The 14,028-nt window shown below is 40.3% G+C and overlaps 1 protein-coding gene across 1 annotated transcript; it reads left to right on the top strand.

Annotated features, from left to right (window-relative positions):
• The first annotated feature begins 423 nt into the window (after positions 1-423).
• Positions 424-12,643, top strand: LPAR2 (lysophosphatidic acid receptor 2). The gene is made up of 2 exons (XM_070935035.1): positions 424-1,156; positions 12,342-12,643. Exons 1-2 carry the CDS (start codon positions 424-426, stop codon positions 12,641-12,643), a joined length of 1,035 nt encoding a protein of 344 aa, XP_070791136.1.
• The last annotated feature ends 1,385 nt before the right edge of the window (positions 12,644-14,028 follow it).

Here is a 14,028-nt window from a genome sequence, read left to right as displayed (position 1 = left end):
TTAAAACCCTTTTATTCCAGCAAGCCGGCCTGGCCTAATTTTTCTCCCCTTTCTTTTAAATTTTAAATTTTAAATTGAAATTTTAATTTGTTTTAAATTTATTGGAATTTTAATTGTCGTGGGCCAATATTATTTAATTTGGTTTTAAATTGTTTTTAACTTTTGTATTTCTGTATTTTATCTTGTGCCTGTTCACCGCCCTGAGTCCTTTGGGAGTAGGGCGGTATACAAATTTAATAAAACAAACAAACAAAACATTAGCTAGAGATGTCTTTTATCCTTTCTTTAAAAGTTAAGATTGTGTAAACAAAAGTCTTTATTTCTTTCTCTCCCCCCCCCAATCTTCTGTTCTCTCTTTAAAGGCTCAGATTGTGTCATTTCATTTCCCCCTCTCTCCTAATCAGGACTTGACTGTTTGAAAAGATGACTGTGTGTTATTATAATATGACAGTGGAGTTCTTCTATAACAACAGTGGAAAAGAGCTATTCCATGAATGGAGACCCAAAGATATTTTGGTGGTTGCCCTTGGCTTGACAGTCAGCATCATTGTACTGCTCACCAATTTGCTGGTCATCACAGCCATTGTTATCAACAAGCGATTCCACTATCCTATCTATTACCTCTTGGGGAATCTAGCTGCAGCTGATCTTTTTGCTGGGATTGCATACATGTTCCTGATGTTTCACACTGGGCCAAGGACAGCTAAGCTCTCTCTCAAGACTTGGTTTATCAGGCAGAGCCTCTTGGACACCAGCCTGACTGCCTCAGTAGTCAACCTTTTGGCCATTGCAGTGGAGCGTCACCAGACAATCTTCACCATGCAGCTCCATAGCAAAATGTCCAATCAGAGGGTAATTATTCTCATTGGCTGCATCTGGGTAACAGCCCTGCTACTGGGTCTTATCCCTTCATATGGCTGGCACTGTTTGTGTCAGCTGAATGATTGCTCTACGATGGCTCCTCTCTACAGCCGCAGGTATTTGACCTTCTGGGCACTTTCCAATCTCTTTATCTTCCTCATTATGGTGGTTGTCTACACGCACATATTCATCTACGTCAAGAGGAAGATGGCTCGGATGTCTAAGCATACCACATTTCACCCACGCTACAAGGAAACTATGATCAACCTCATCAAGACAGTCATCATTATCCTCAGTAAGTAAAATTACTCTTATCTCCAGTTTCCCTTCAATCAGAGTTTCTTTATGAACACATGCAAATGCTTGTTCTTTCCTTCAGCAAGACATATGAATCCATACATACAAAACACATTTCCATTTTAGGATAAACATCATTTGTAGAAGTACAGAAAATGTAGAGAAATACAGAAAAAAGTATAAGAGGTACTGAATAAAAGAATTAAAGACAAAAGAAAAGGGAATTAAATTAAGTTTATACAGGTAACGGGTGGCACGATGGCTCAAAGGTTAAGAAGCTGGGCTTGTCGGTTGGAAAGCTGACAGCCCGGGTTAGAGACCTGAGTGTCCCATGATGGAATGAGCTCCCGTCCTTGCCCTAGCTCTTTGCCCTAGCTCTTACCAACCTAGCAGCTCAAAAGCATGCAAATACGAATAGATAAATAGATACCATTTTGGTGGGAAGGTAACAATGCTACACGATGTCATGTTGACTGCAGAAACATCTTTGGATAGAGCTGGCCCAACGGCTCTTGAAATGGAGATGAGCAGCACCCCCTATAATTGGCAACGATTAGCAGAATAAAATCTGCAAAGAGTCCTTTACCTATACAGGTCATTCTCACTTAAGAATGCTAATTGGGACTGGAAACTCCATTGTTAAACGATACAATCATATGTCAAAAAGACCATGTGACTGAGTTGCTTAGTGATGGCAATTCCAGCAGTCCCTGTTGCTCTCATTAAGCATTGCCTATGTAGGGGATGCGGTGGCTCAGTGGCTAAGATGCTGAGCTTGTCGATCAGAAAGGTTGGCAGTTTGGCGGTTCGAATCCCTAGTGCCACGTAACGGAGTGAGCTCCTGTTACTTGCCCCAGCTTCTGCCAACCTAGCAGTTTCAAAGCATGTAAAAATGCAAGTAGAAAAATAGGGACCACCTTTGGTGGGAAGGTAACAGCGTTCTGTGCGCCTTTGGCATTTAGTCATGCTGGCCACATGACCATGGAGATGTCTTCGGACAGTGCTGGCTCCTCGGTTTAGAAACAGAGATGAGCACCCCCTAGAGTCGGGAACAACTAGCACGTATGTGGAAGGGGAACCTTTACCTTTACCTATGTAGGTATTAAGTAAGGACCTCATACGACTGTGACTTGCAACTTCCTTCCAGCTTCTCCTTTGATTTTGTTTGTCAGAAGGCAGCAGGGAAGGTCACAAATCTGAGTTATGGGACAATGTGACGACCCTAAGTACAAGGACCTATTGTAACTTCCACTTCTTCAGTGCTGTTGTTAAGTTTGAATAGTTGCTGAACGAATGGTCGTTGAAAGAGGACTACCCCTAGGAACACCCTTCACTTTATGTCTTTATAACTTTGTGTCTCTACAAATCATTGCTGCTTCTTGTCACCTCTTAAGAATTTCATCAGCTTCCTCTAACTGTGATTTTTTCAGTTGTCTCCTTCCTCCCAATTTATTCATTCTACCTTTGTGTATTACTTTTGCAATTCTCTAAACGATCACTCGCTCTTGTATTCACTTCCATAGATGGCATTCTTGACCTTGTATGTTCTTGCTTTCCACACTGTTCTTAAATAACTCCTTCCAGGCCCATGTCTTCTATATAACACAATGTTCTTATATTCAGCCAGTTAGCTTCTTTTGTTTTAGAAGGAACATATCAGTAGATAAAAAATATTCCTCCTTCAGGGTTTGTTTTTTATGAGAACAGGATGTTTGGAATATCATTCATACGAGCAGAGCTAGCTTTTTCTCTTCACATGTCATCCTAGACATGATGATGGCTTTGGGAATGCCAGAAGACAGCTACATAAGAACACAACTGCCTCATTTTTTAAAAATGGAAATACTGGGGACTGAAACAAGAACTTCCATATTTAAAAGATGTAATCCCATCAAAGCCCTTTGAAAAATGGTTGCTGTTGGAATCTTTTGAACAAATAACTTGAGAGTCAAAGCCAAGCTAGAAGTAATCAGAACAACTAGCTTTTATACTTCAGTAAATCTGTTACATTTTTTTCTTTCTTTCATTATGTTATTTGAATGGATTATTCTGCCGTGCACAAGAAAAGCAGCAGGAGGCTGTTTTGCCTTAGCTGAAGTTACAGGGAACTGAGCCATATTCTAACTGATAATTGCTCAAGCTGTATCATTCCCTGAGGACTAAGAGACAGCCAGAAGAATGCAGGGGGTTGCTCCCTCTGTTATGATGAGCTGTCTTGGCTTTGTGTAGACGTATGTGGAGGTGTGGCAAGGTTCCTGCTGGGAGAGAGGATGAAGGAGGAATGCATGACTAGACCAGAGGGCAAATTAACATCATTTCTCAAATGGAAACCTGAACTGTTCTTTCTTTTGCTATGGATGGATGAAGGAAGGAAGGAAGGAAGGAATGTGCTTTTCTTAACAATCTGCATGTGAAGTAGAAAAAAAATAGATCTGTATTGTTTTCCGAGTGTGGCAGCTTTGGGGCTTGCTTTGGCTGATTATTCTTTTAACATTTGAAAGTTTCAGCCCTAGTTCATTTCATAAATTTTAATGGGGTTATTAAGTAAACTCTTCCTCAACTGCAAACTCTCCAGCTATGATACTTTGCATGGGCTTTGTGCATGTCAGTCTGACTGCCACATTACCGCTGCCAGCTTCAGAGACATTCAAAGAGGTATTTCAAAGAGGAACTGAATTTTTAAGGTGAGGCCAGCCAGTATATGCTAGTTGTGCGGCTCCAGATTGTCCCTTGATATCAAGCCCATTTATCCAAGTGGCAGTAGCTGTGATGCGGTGGTGAAATGTAAAATTTATTACTACTGGTTCTGTGGGCGTGGCTTGGTGGGGTGGGTGGGTAATATGACTGAGTGGGCGTGGCCAACATTTTTTTTTTTACTTTTAAAACCATTTTTTCTATAACCTCTTCGGCTGAAGAGGTTGTTAAAAAAATGCTTTTAAAGCCTCTGATGATCCTAGCTGACTTGCCTGATCGGCAGAGGCTTTCTTTCCTTTTTTTAAAAGCCTCTGATGATCCTAGCTGAGCCGCGCAATCATCAGAGGCTTTTTTTTTTTCCTTTTAAAAACATTTTTTCGGCCAAAGAGGTTGTAGAAAAAATGCTTTTAAAAATTAGTGGCTCAGTGGGCAATGGGGGGGGCAGGGATTTTTGCTACCGGTTCTCCGAACTACCCACCTCCATTGCTACCGGATCGGGCGATCCGGTCCAAACCGGGAGCATTTCACCTCTGCTGTGATGGCTACAATAACAGTTGTTGGCCCTATTATCTGTCCCATCATGCAAGAAGTTGCTTTCAGATCTGAATGTCTGTGGTTTTGCTTTATTGCTGTTCTTACTTAGTGCCATCTACTGTATATTTAGGCCTTGATAGTTTTGCCTTATTAGGCCATACCGCCACCAATAAATAAAATCAAGAAGTAAATGAAAATTTCCCCTAGAATGTATGATCCATAATATTTACTGTTGTTAAAAAATAGCTGAATAATGAACTAGACAATAAAGGAAGAATGACATTTAGAAGAAGTCAAGAAGTTAGGTTTACATGCACAGATGCTGAGAACTTTTTTTTTTTTTTTGGTTTTATATAAGCCGTTTTTATTTAACCGTGGTTTCTGAATTAGTGTGCTGAGCAACCCTGGTTTAGTGTGATATACGAATTCAGTCATGGTATGGTGGTGTACAAAAAATACTGTGCTTTGTTGAAGAATAGGCAAAATTATGTGCCTTCTTCATCCAGTATATTATCTGCAGAAATGAATTGCAGTTGTGGGGGTAGATAGAAGCCTCCACTCTACTTGATATACAGTAGAGCAGATTATGAATGGGGCATGGCAGAATTTGTGTTATGTGAAAGTATTTCCATAAGCGTTCACAATAATTGTCTTTATTTTGATCCCTAAATTGTGACCACTTAACAATGGTATACTAAGTTGAATTCATTTTATGATAGGTTCAAATTGGATTATTTCAATAAACCATGATTAAAATTAACCATATTTTTCATTTTGTACATAATAGTAAATTGTGCTTAGTTAAAAGCAGCACTTCTGAAGTCATTGCAGCTGCATCAACAGAGAGGATAATGAGGACTCTTCTAAAACATGAGCACTAAAATATAATTTAGGATTGTGTCAAAATAGAGGGTGCCTTGAAGACAAAAGTCAACCGAATGAAATACCTAAAAATAGGTTAGCAAGAGCAGTCATTTTTGTGTATGTTTGGATTTCTTGTGTAAGTACATATACTGTATGCTGATACCACAGTTTTTAAAAGGTGCAATATTCTATGTCTTCAATAACAGCTTGATCTACTTTTTATACATGGAGAGGGGTATCCCAATATCAACCAGCGGAATCACTGTGTGAGATGGGCAACTATGCAAAGGTGTTTAAATAAATAAACAGGTCTTCTTCACGAGGAGCAATTTTTTTCTTTGGAAAATGCCCATGCTGTTCACATTTTTTTAAAAAATTATACTTTGGTTTATTTATTTTGAAATAGACAAGATGAAGAATGCCTTGTAGTTTCATAGGCTATTACATTTATGAGGCATTTTTGTAAGCATGTTGTTTAGCCTTTATGCGGTGGGATTAAATACCAAATTGAATTTTTTTTCTTGCAAAGTTAACCCTGTAGAGAGGGAGATAGGAACAGCGAGAAAAGGTGTCAGTAATCTGGGTTTTCCTTTTGTTTTTGTTCTTTTCAGTTTTTATAGCAGCTTGTACAGAAATTGGCAGGTGAAACTTTTCACGGTTTAAATTTTTTTAAAAAAATTTATAAGGTTACTGGGGAAAAGTCTTAGACTAAAAGTAGGTCATAAGGGTTTGACTCAGTGGTGGGTTGCTACCGGTTCACCCCGGTTCGGGCGAATCAGTAGCAGCGGCACTGGGAGGCTCCGCCCACCCGCCCAGACGTCATCAAAAACACTCTGCGCATGTGCAGAACCTTGTGCGCATGCGCAGAAGTGCCGCACACTCACAAAGCAAGTGCACGCACCCACACGCTCCCAATAGCGAACTGGTAGTGCCGGGATTTGAAACCCACTACTGATTTGACTCTGGTTGTGGGTTTTTCAATAGTGACCTCCTGTGATCTTCCAGACCAAGTCCTTTCCCGATGCCTACAATGCTACAGAACGGATTGATAGATGATGTCCATCTAACCTCCTAAAGGTTGCATGGTTGTCAGCAGGATTTATTCCACAAGTGTTTGCTCAAGGCTATATTTCATAAACAACTAGGATATTTGAGGGGAAAAAACCTTTATCTTGATAAGAATGTCGGAAAATAACTACTAGCACTGCAAAAGTCCCTGCAATTTCCTTGGCAAGGCTTTTCAGAAGTGGTTTGTCATTGCTTCCTTTCTAGTGCTGAGAAAAGTGAATGACCCAAGGCCAATCAGGGGCCTAAGGCACGACTAGAACACATGGTCTCCAGGGGTGGGTTCTACTTACCTTTACTACCAGTTTGCAGCGGGGCTGCACGCGTGCACTCTTCTGCGCATGCACAGAAGCGTTTTGATGACGTCAGGGTCAGTGGGCGGAGCCTCCCCCCCCCCCCGGTTTTACTACCGGTTCTATAGAACCAGTGCAAACCAGGGGCAACCCACCAGTGATGGTCTCCCAGTTTCTAGTATGGTGCTTTAACCACTACACCAGACTGACCTATTCCATATATGTTCCATCAAGCTGGGCTGACCTGACCATATTTTTTTAAGTTGCTTTAATTTTAAATTGCTAAATTATGGGTTTTTTAATATGGGGGTGTTTTAACTGTGGGCCAAATTAATTTAATTGGTTTTTAATATTGTTTTAATTTTTGTATTTTCTGTATTTTATTTGCTGGCTGTTCACCGCCCCAAGTCCTTTGGGAGAAGGGCGGTATACAAAATAAATAAATAAATAAATAAATTAATAATAATAATAATAATAATAATAATAATAATAATAATAATAATAAATCCTTTTTTATTATTATTTCTGCAAGTGTAGGTTCTAGTCAAACTTCCTGACACTTTCTTCTTGGATGTAGAATCTTTATAATAGCAAATATTCAAAAATGAACTCCTCCCAAAAGGGCTCAGTTCTACCTTATGGTAACAAGGGCAATTTCCTTTGGGGAAAAAAATAGTATACAGTATTTTTTAAGGGTAAAGGACAATGAAATAACCACATAGTTCATAATAAGACTAGTTGAGACGAGCTCATTAGATATAATTCCTGCAGGCTGTAATCCTATCTGAGGTTTCGTGTACAGGTATCATTCAGTTCCTCAGTTTCTCATATTTTCCCTGGCAAGGTTGGAAAGAAAATACCCCTGCTTGGAGAGAAGAGTCCATCCCATCTTGAACTTGGGAGCCTTCAAGACCAATGGATAGAAAATCATAGACCCCATTGGCTGAAAACTCTACTATGTTCATCTTCATCCTAGTTTGGTGAGAAATTTATGGCAGCCTTGAATCTGGCTTAAAAGGTTTCTCAACCTCCAATAAACTAGTGAAGAAGGAAAAAAATTCTTTTTTCTTGCTTTGCTAGGCTCGAGTTGTATGGCTAAGGAAGCTTTAAAATATCTAGCTTTGGAGTTCTCCAAGATTACTTTTTGCTTAAGTGAATTGGCAGTTCATATCTGCCAATGATCTTCCTGAACTCACTAAGATTGTTTTCAGTTGTATTATCCTATTAATAAGTAGTAAATAAATTGTATATGGATTTTAATAATTAAAAACATGAGCAGGATATAATACTGTCACAGATTGAAGGATAGATACCGAAGTGTTTCCAGAACAAACTGAATCTAAGAGTTTTTCAGCAAGTGGGTCTGTCTTCTCCACTAGTGTCCTTCCTTTGGGACTCCTTAGTCTTCTTGAAAGTCCCAGGTCTTCCCCAAAGTGCAGGTAGATAAAAACTTTCTAGGGGGCATTCCGTAATTCACTCAGAGCATCTCTTTTACAGATAGGCACCGATTGGCAACCACAACTGATACCAGAATTTCTGTTGCTAAGCGAGGTGATTGTAAAGAGAGTCATGTCCAATTTTACAGCCTTTCTTGCCAGGATTGTTAAGCGAATCACATAGTTGTTAAGTGAATCCAGCTCCTCTATTGATTTTGCTTAGTGAAGGTCATCTGGGAAGGTCGCGAATAGTAATCACATGACCCTGGGACACTGCAACCATCATAAATATATACTGGTTGTGTAATGTCCAAATTCTGATCACGTGACGGCGGGGGATGCTGCAGTGGTCCGTAAGTGACTTTTTTCACTGACTTCGAATGGTCACTGGTCGTAAGTCAAGGAGAACCTGTAATTGTTTAAAGCCCTCCATAACTTTGTATGATGCTTATACCAATAAAGAGTTTATAAAAATTTGTTCAATGGGGGGAAATCACCTCCTGTCTGTGGGTGCTGATTAATGCTTGGGATTTTGTTCCTTTAGCCCAGTGTTTCTCAACCTTGGCCGCTGGACGATGTGTGGACTTCAATTCTGGGAGTTGAAGTCCACACATCGTCCAGCGGCCAAGGTTGAGAAACACTGCTTTAGCCCTTAAGGGGTAGCTTACAAGCATTTTTCTTTGATGGAGCAGAGCCCCTGGAATGTCTTCTTGTGAGATGTCAGCCCGTAGATACTATCTGCCTTCTGGGGGAAAAATAGAAAGCTTTTCTAGAGGGCTTTTGGGGTCTCTTTTGTTTTAAAATATTTATATTTATTTATTTTTGCTCCATTATTTTGTTTTATTATTGTAAGGTGTCTTATATCTTATGATTGGGGCTGGATATAAACCTAATTAATAAATAAGGTAAACATGTTTCCACAATAGCTTTGGGAAAACCAGAATTCCTCAAAAGCCAAAGGCCGGATCACTCTAATCTATGTCTTATAGGTACGCTCAACTGCCTTTTAAAACCGCTTGATAGCTCTGGAAAGGTGGCTCCTGAGTGGGCTCCCTTTGGAAAGCAGATGAAATTGAAGCAGACAGGGTGGCTTTGTGAAATGAGTGATTTATAGCTTATAGCATTAGGGACAAGGCAGGAGTGAAATCCAGCAGGTTCTGACAGGTTATGGAGAACCAGTAGTGGAAATTTTGAGCAGTTCTGAGAACCGGTAGCGGAAATTTTGAGTAGTTCGGAGAACCAGCAAATACCACCTCTGGCTGGCCCCAGAGTGGGGTGGGAATGGAGATTTTGCAATATCCTTCCCCCAGGAGTGAGGAGCGAATGGGGATTTTGCAGTATTCTTCCCCTGGAATGGGGTAGGAATGGAGATTTTGCAGTATCCTTCCCCTGCCACACCCACCATGACACACCACGCCCATCAAACCATGGCCACAGAACCGGTAGTAAAAAAAAATTGGATTTCACCACTGGGACAAGGTCATTCTAGGTATGTAGGGTTCAGTTGAATAATGAATGTGAAGCTGTTGATGGGAACAGCAGGAATAGAGGAATGAACAGGGATGTATAGCTGTATTATTCAATCCCACGCAATGTTTGGTTCAATAAGCTTTTCTAAAAAAGGAATTGAGAGCATGTGAAGATAAAAGAGGGAAAATTGAATTCCTTCATTTAAAAAAAAAACTATAGTTTTTTTTTGGGCATACAACTGTAATGGAGCCTGTCCATGTGACCGACCCGATTTTGCAACCTTTTTTGTTTAGAAAATGTCCATTTTAGCAACTGAAATAATATACCAGCAGTAAAACATTATGTACCCTGCCATTTCTAATATTTCATATAAACTTAATAGTTTTGCTAAAAAATGTTTTGCTGCATACCAGTTATTGTGTCTAAATTCTGAATCGTACAGTCTAAATGAGGACCCAGATGGTTGGGGGCAATATGCTGACTCTGTAAGCCTCTTAGACATGGCTGTAAAGCACTGTGAAGCGGTATATAAGTCTGAGGGCTATTGCTATTTCTGAGCTCTGAATTAGCTGCTCAAAATCCTTATTGCTCATTCTATCCAAGGTCAAGGAGGAAGAAGCTGAGGAGGCCAGTCACATTCGGCCCATAAACCTCTGGTTGTCCTCTCATGTCCCAGAAGAATGTTTAAAGCTAGAGCCATTTGGCTTTCGACATATCTAGAGTGCTGCCAAGTGTTAAACAGTTCCTCTAGATAGAACTCTATTTTTAAATTATATCTCTTCATAGATTTTATTAGCGTTCATGAATCCAACAAAATGTGTACATGGAAAGGAATCGGGGCTGCACCCTGACACACTCATGAAGTGTATGCCACCAGGAGTCACCAAGAGTTTGGTGGCCATATAAGCTTCCTTAATAAAATAGTAAGATAAAATGTTTCTCTCCTTATAGGAAAACAAGCAGGCAACCAGAAGATGTGATTAATAAACATAGTTTTGATTTGCATTATGGGAACATACCAGGGGTGAAATGCTCCCGATTCAGACCGGATCTGGTAGGGATGGAGGCAGGTGGTTCGGAGAACCGGTAGCAAAAATCCCTGCCCACCCCACCCCCCCATTGCCCAGCTGAGCAGCGCAATCATCAGAGGCTTTTTTTTTTAATTTTTAAAAGCATTTTTTCTACAACCTCTTTGGCTGAAAAAATGGTTTTAAAAGTAAAAAAAAAAAGCCTCTGATGATCACGCAGCTCAGCTGGGATCATCAGAGGCTTTTAAAAGCATTTTTTCTACAACCTCTTCATCTGAAGAGGTTATAAAAAAAATGTTTTTAAAAGGAAAAAAGCCGCTGCCGATCAGGCAAGTCAGCTGGGATCGTCAGAGGCTTTAAAAGCAATTTTTTTACAACCTCTTCAGCCGAAGAGGTTGTAGAAAAAATGCTTTTTAAAGTAAAAAAAAAAAAAAAAAAGTTCGCCACGCCCACTCAGTCATATTTCACACACACATCCACCAAGCCATGCCCACAGAACCGGTAGTAACAAATTATACATTTCACCACTGGAACATACTAAGAGCCCCGATGGATCATGCAATATGCCTATGTTATCCAGCATTCTCTCTTAAACTTTTGTATACGTTATGGAAAAGTAATAACCAACTTTAGCTATTGCTCCCTAGTAGTAGATATTTAAGACTGTCCTGCACTGATTCTGGAAATAGTATATAACAGCCACTAGCTCTTGATAGTCTAACATAAATTTTGATTGATTTCATTCATTGATTATGTGCCATCAATTCATTTGTGACACTGAGCAACCACATAGTTTTCTCCATGAAGATCTGTCCCTAACCTGTTTTTTCAGGTCTTTCAACAGTGCACTCATTGCGTCTGCGGTCCCCCTTTACTTTTTAGAAATCACTTTCTAAATTGATGGCTATAGCTCTGAATTCCGTGGTTTCATCAGAAATTGAGAAGAAAGATTTTTTGTATTGATTCTGAATTTTCTCAAGAAGAGAGAACGGGTTTCACGTTCCACTAGTATGAGAGAAAGAGAAAATGTTTCCTGCCCATGTTTTCCCTGGCCGCCATGTTGCATCACTTTCTTCCATCATCTACCTCCTTTCTAATCTAAACTAAATCAAATTAGAGGCAGTTCTATCTAGTGGTTAAGGTACCTTACCAGGAGACTGTGAATTCTAGCCCTACTTTCGCATGAAAGCTGTCTGGGTGACTTTGAGCCAGTCACTCTCAACCCAACTCACCTCACAGGATTATTGTTGTGAGGAAAATAAGAGGAGGAAAGAGTGAGTATTAGCTATATTCGTTGCCTTGAGCTATTTATACCAATAATAAAGGCAGGATTTTTTAAAAATCCAGAAATAATTAAAAAGCCTATATGTGATAGTCTTTTAAATCATTTTTGGTTGTCTGTTTTAGAAAGATAATAGGTGGAAGTGCCAGAATATATATCCTTCCTTCCTTTGAAGGGAGACTCTGCCTCCTTGGGTCCAGGCCTAAATCTTAGCCTCCAGCTAGTCTCTCCTTTCTGGCAAAAGTCTAACCTAGTCTTTCCTGATATGCTGTGACTGGAATTTCCAGAATCCCCATCCAGTATTGAAGCTATAATATCTATATATATATATCTGACTGGGAAAGCCATGAATCAGGTAATATACTCTAGTTAGCAATGCATCTTCAGCATTCAGAACAAGTTGGCAGCAGTATCTTCCACTTCACCTCTCTCTCCTTGGCGAATGTGCAACTGCTTAAAGCCTTGTGAATTGCTGTGGATTTCTTTTTTTTTCATGGATTCCTCTCTCTTGTCTTAGGTGCCTTTGTGATTTGCTGGACGCCAGGGCAGGTGGTTCTTCTGCTGGACGGCCTCGGCTGCAAGAGTTGCAATGTGTTGGCAGTGGAGAAATACTTCCTGTTGCTGGCAGAGATCAACTCACTCATCAATGCCATCATCTACTCCTACCGGGACAATGAGATGCGAAGCACCTTCCGGAAGATCCTTTGCTTTGCCTGCCGCAGGATTCCAAAGTACTCCCCTGCCTCAATGAAATCTAGCACCATAGAGCATCAGATCCTGTCTCAGAATGGGCATCCAGTGATGGACTCCACGCTTTAACTTTGCAGTTTCAGGTTGCTCTCTGATGATTATCTGAAGCTGTTGGTTTTGATCTGCGGGTGGCCCTTTTGTACGAAGCTAGTAAACAAGGCCTACAAGGCTTGGACAGTTTTATTACCTGTGGACTGCTTGGGGGGAATAGAGGGCTGCATTCTTGATCTATAGCTCCACGCTGCAACGGTGTGTGTGACCTAGCAGAAGCTGTTGTACCAAAACTCTTGTTGAATCATGTCTGGAATACAGTGACTGTCAGTCAACTGAGCTATGGAATTAGTGCATTTGGCCTGTTACAGGCTTGAGAGACACGTTAAACACTGTTGCATTGAGAACCAGTTCAGAATTGGTTTCCACCACAGCTTCTTAAAGGGTTTCTTTTCCTCCTTCCACAGGCTAACAAGCAAAGCTTGCTGTATCTCTTATCTAACAAACCATGGGTGGCCCCTTAAGATAAACTTTATTTGCTTCTTAAACACAAATATTTGGACAAACTTTACAAACTGGTGGAACTAAAATACGGAGGTACATGTGAATGCATTCTTGTGGACTGCTCTTTTTAACCGCTGTGTCGATTTAGTTGAGGGTTTGTATCTTCCGCCGTATCAAAACACACCTCTGAAATGCTTCTGTGAAGGATGAAGAATCTTTCTCCTGTCTTTCTTCAGCTGCTGCTCGCTTTTATGTTAGCATGGCTTCTCTCTGAAGATGCAAAACCTGTACTTTGTTTTCTGTACTGTACCCTTAAGAATTTGTTGCAAACTGAACAAGCTTTTCTGCTAAACGTTTATTTCCCCATCCCCCCATCTGTATAACTCAGGGAGATTTGAAATCAAGAACACAGTACCAGCTTTACCTAACTCCAAGGTAAATTATAGGCAGTGAGAAGAATTATACTAACTCGGATCTGATAGCACAACAGATGCATGAAATAATTCAATGCATAAAGACCACTTTTTAACATACCATGTGATGCTCAAAGGTGTTGTGATACAGTTTAGGTAACCACTAAAGTACAATTTAATATTTCAGGTAACCTTTCCAGCCATGGTTGATTATGCTCACATTTCCTACTCTCTGGAAGAAATTTATGTCTGTATTCTTGATATTCAGGTGCAGTGTCCATACAGATTGTATCTGCTCACGGGGTTGTCATTTCTCAGAGATTAGCTGTGGCAGCATGTGCTGTTTAGGAAATCATTAAACAGCATCTTCTGGGGCCTTGAAATGTTCCATGGCAGATGTTCCATATGATACTCCTCTGTGGTCACAGGATGGAGGACCTCTTCTCTCAGGCATTGGTTGAGGTCTAGGGCTTAAGGTTAGGGGTCCCAAATCTGGGCTTAAAAAATCCAGATAACCATTAAGATGACAGCAAAGAGTTTTTTGTA

Source organism: Pituophis catenifer, unplaced genomic scaffold, assembly GCF_029215685.1.
Source record: "Pituophis catenifer annectens isolate HBS135680 unplaced genomic scaffold, rPitCat1.0.hap2 SCAF_2, whole genome shotgun sequence".
Taxonomy (NCBI): Eukaryota; Metazoa; Chordata; class Lepidosauria; order Squamata; family Colubridae; genus Pituophis; species Pituophis catenifer.
Note: the sequence above shows the minus strand (reverse complement) of the source record. Positions and strands in the feature narration are given on the sequence as shown.

Coding starts and splice junctions, on each gene's coding strand:
- LPAR2 (XM_070935035.1), top strand. CDS start 424: ATGACTGTGTGTTATTATAATATGACAGTGGAGTTCTTCTATAACAAC. Junction 1,157..12,341: donor GACAGTCATCATTATCCTCA/GTAAGTAAAATT, acceptor CTCTTGTCTTAG/GTGCCTTTGTGATTTGCTGG.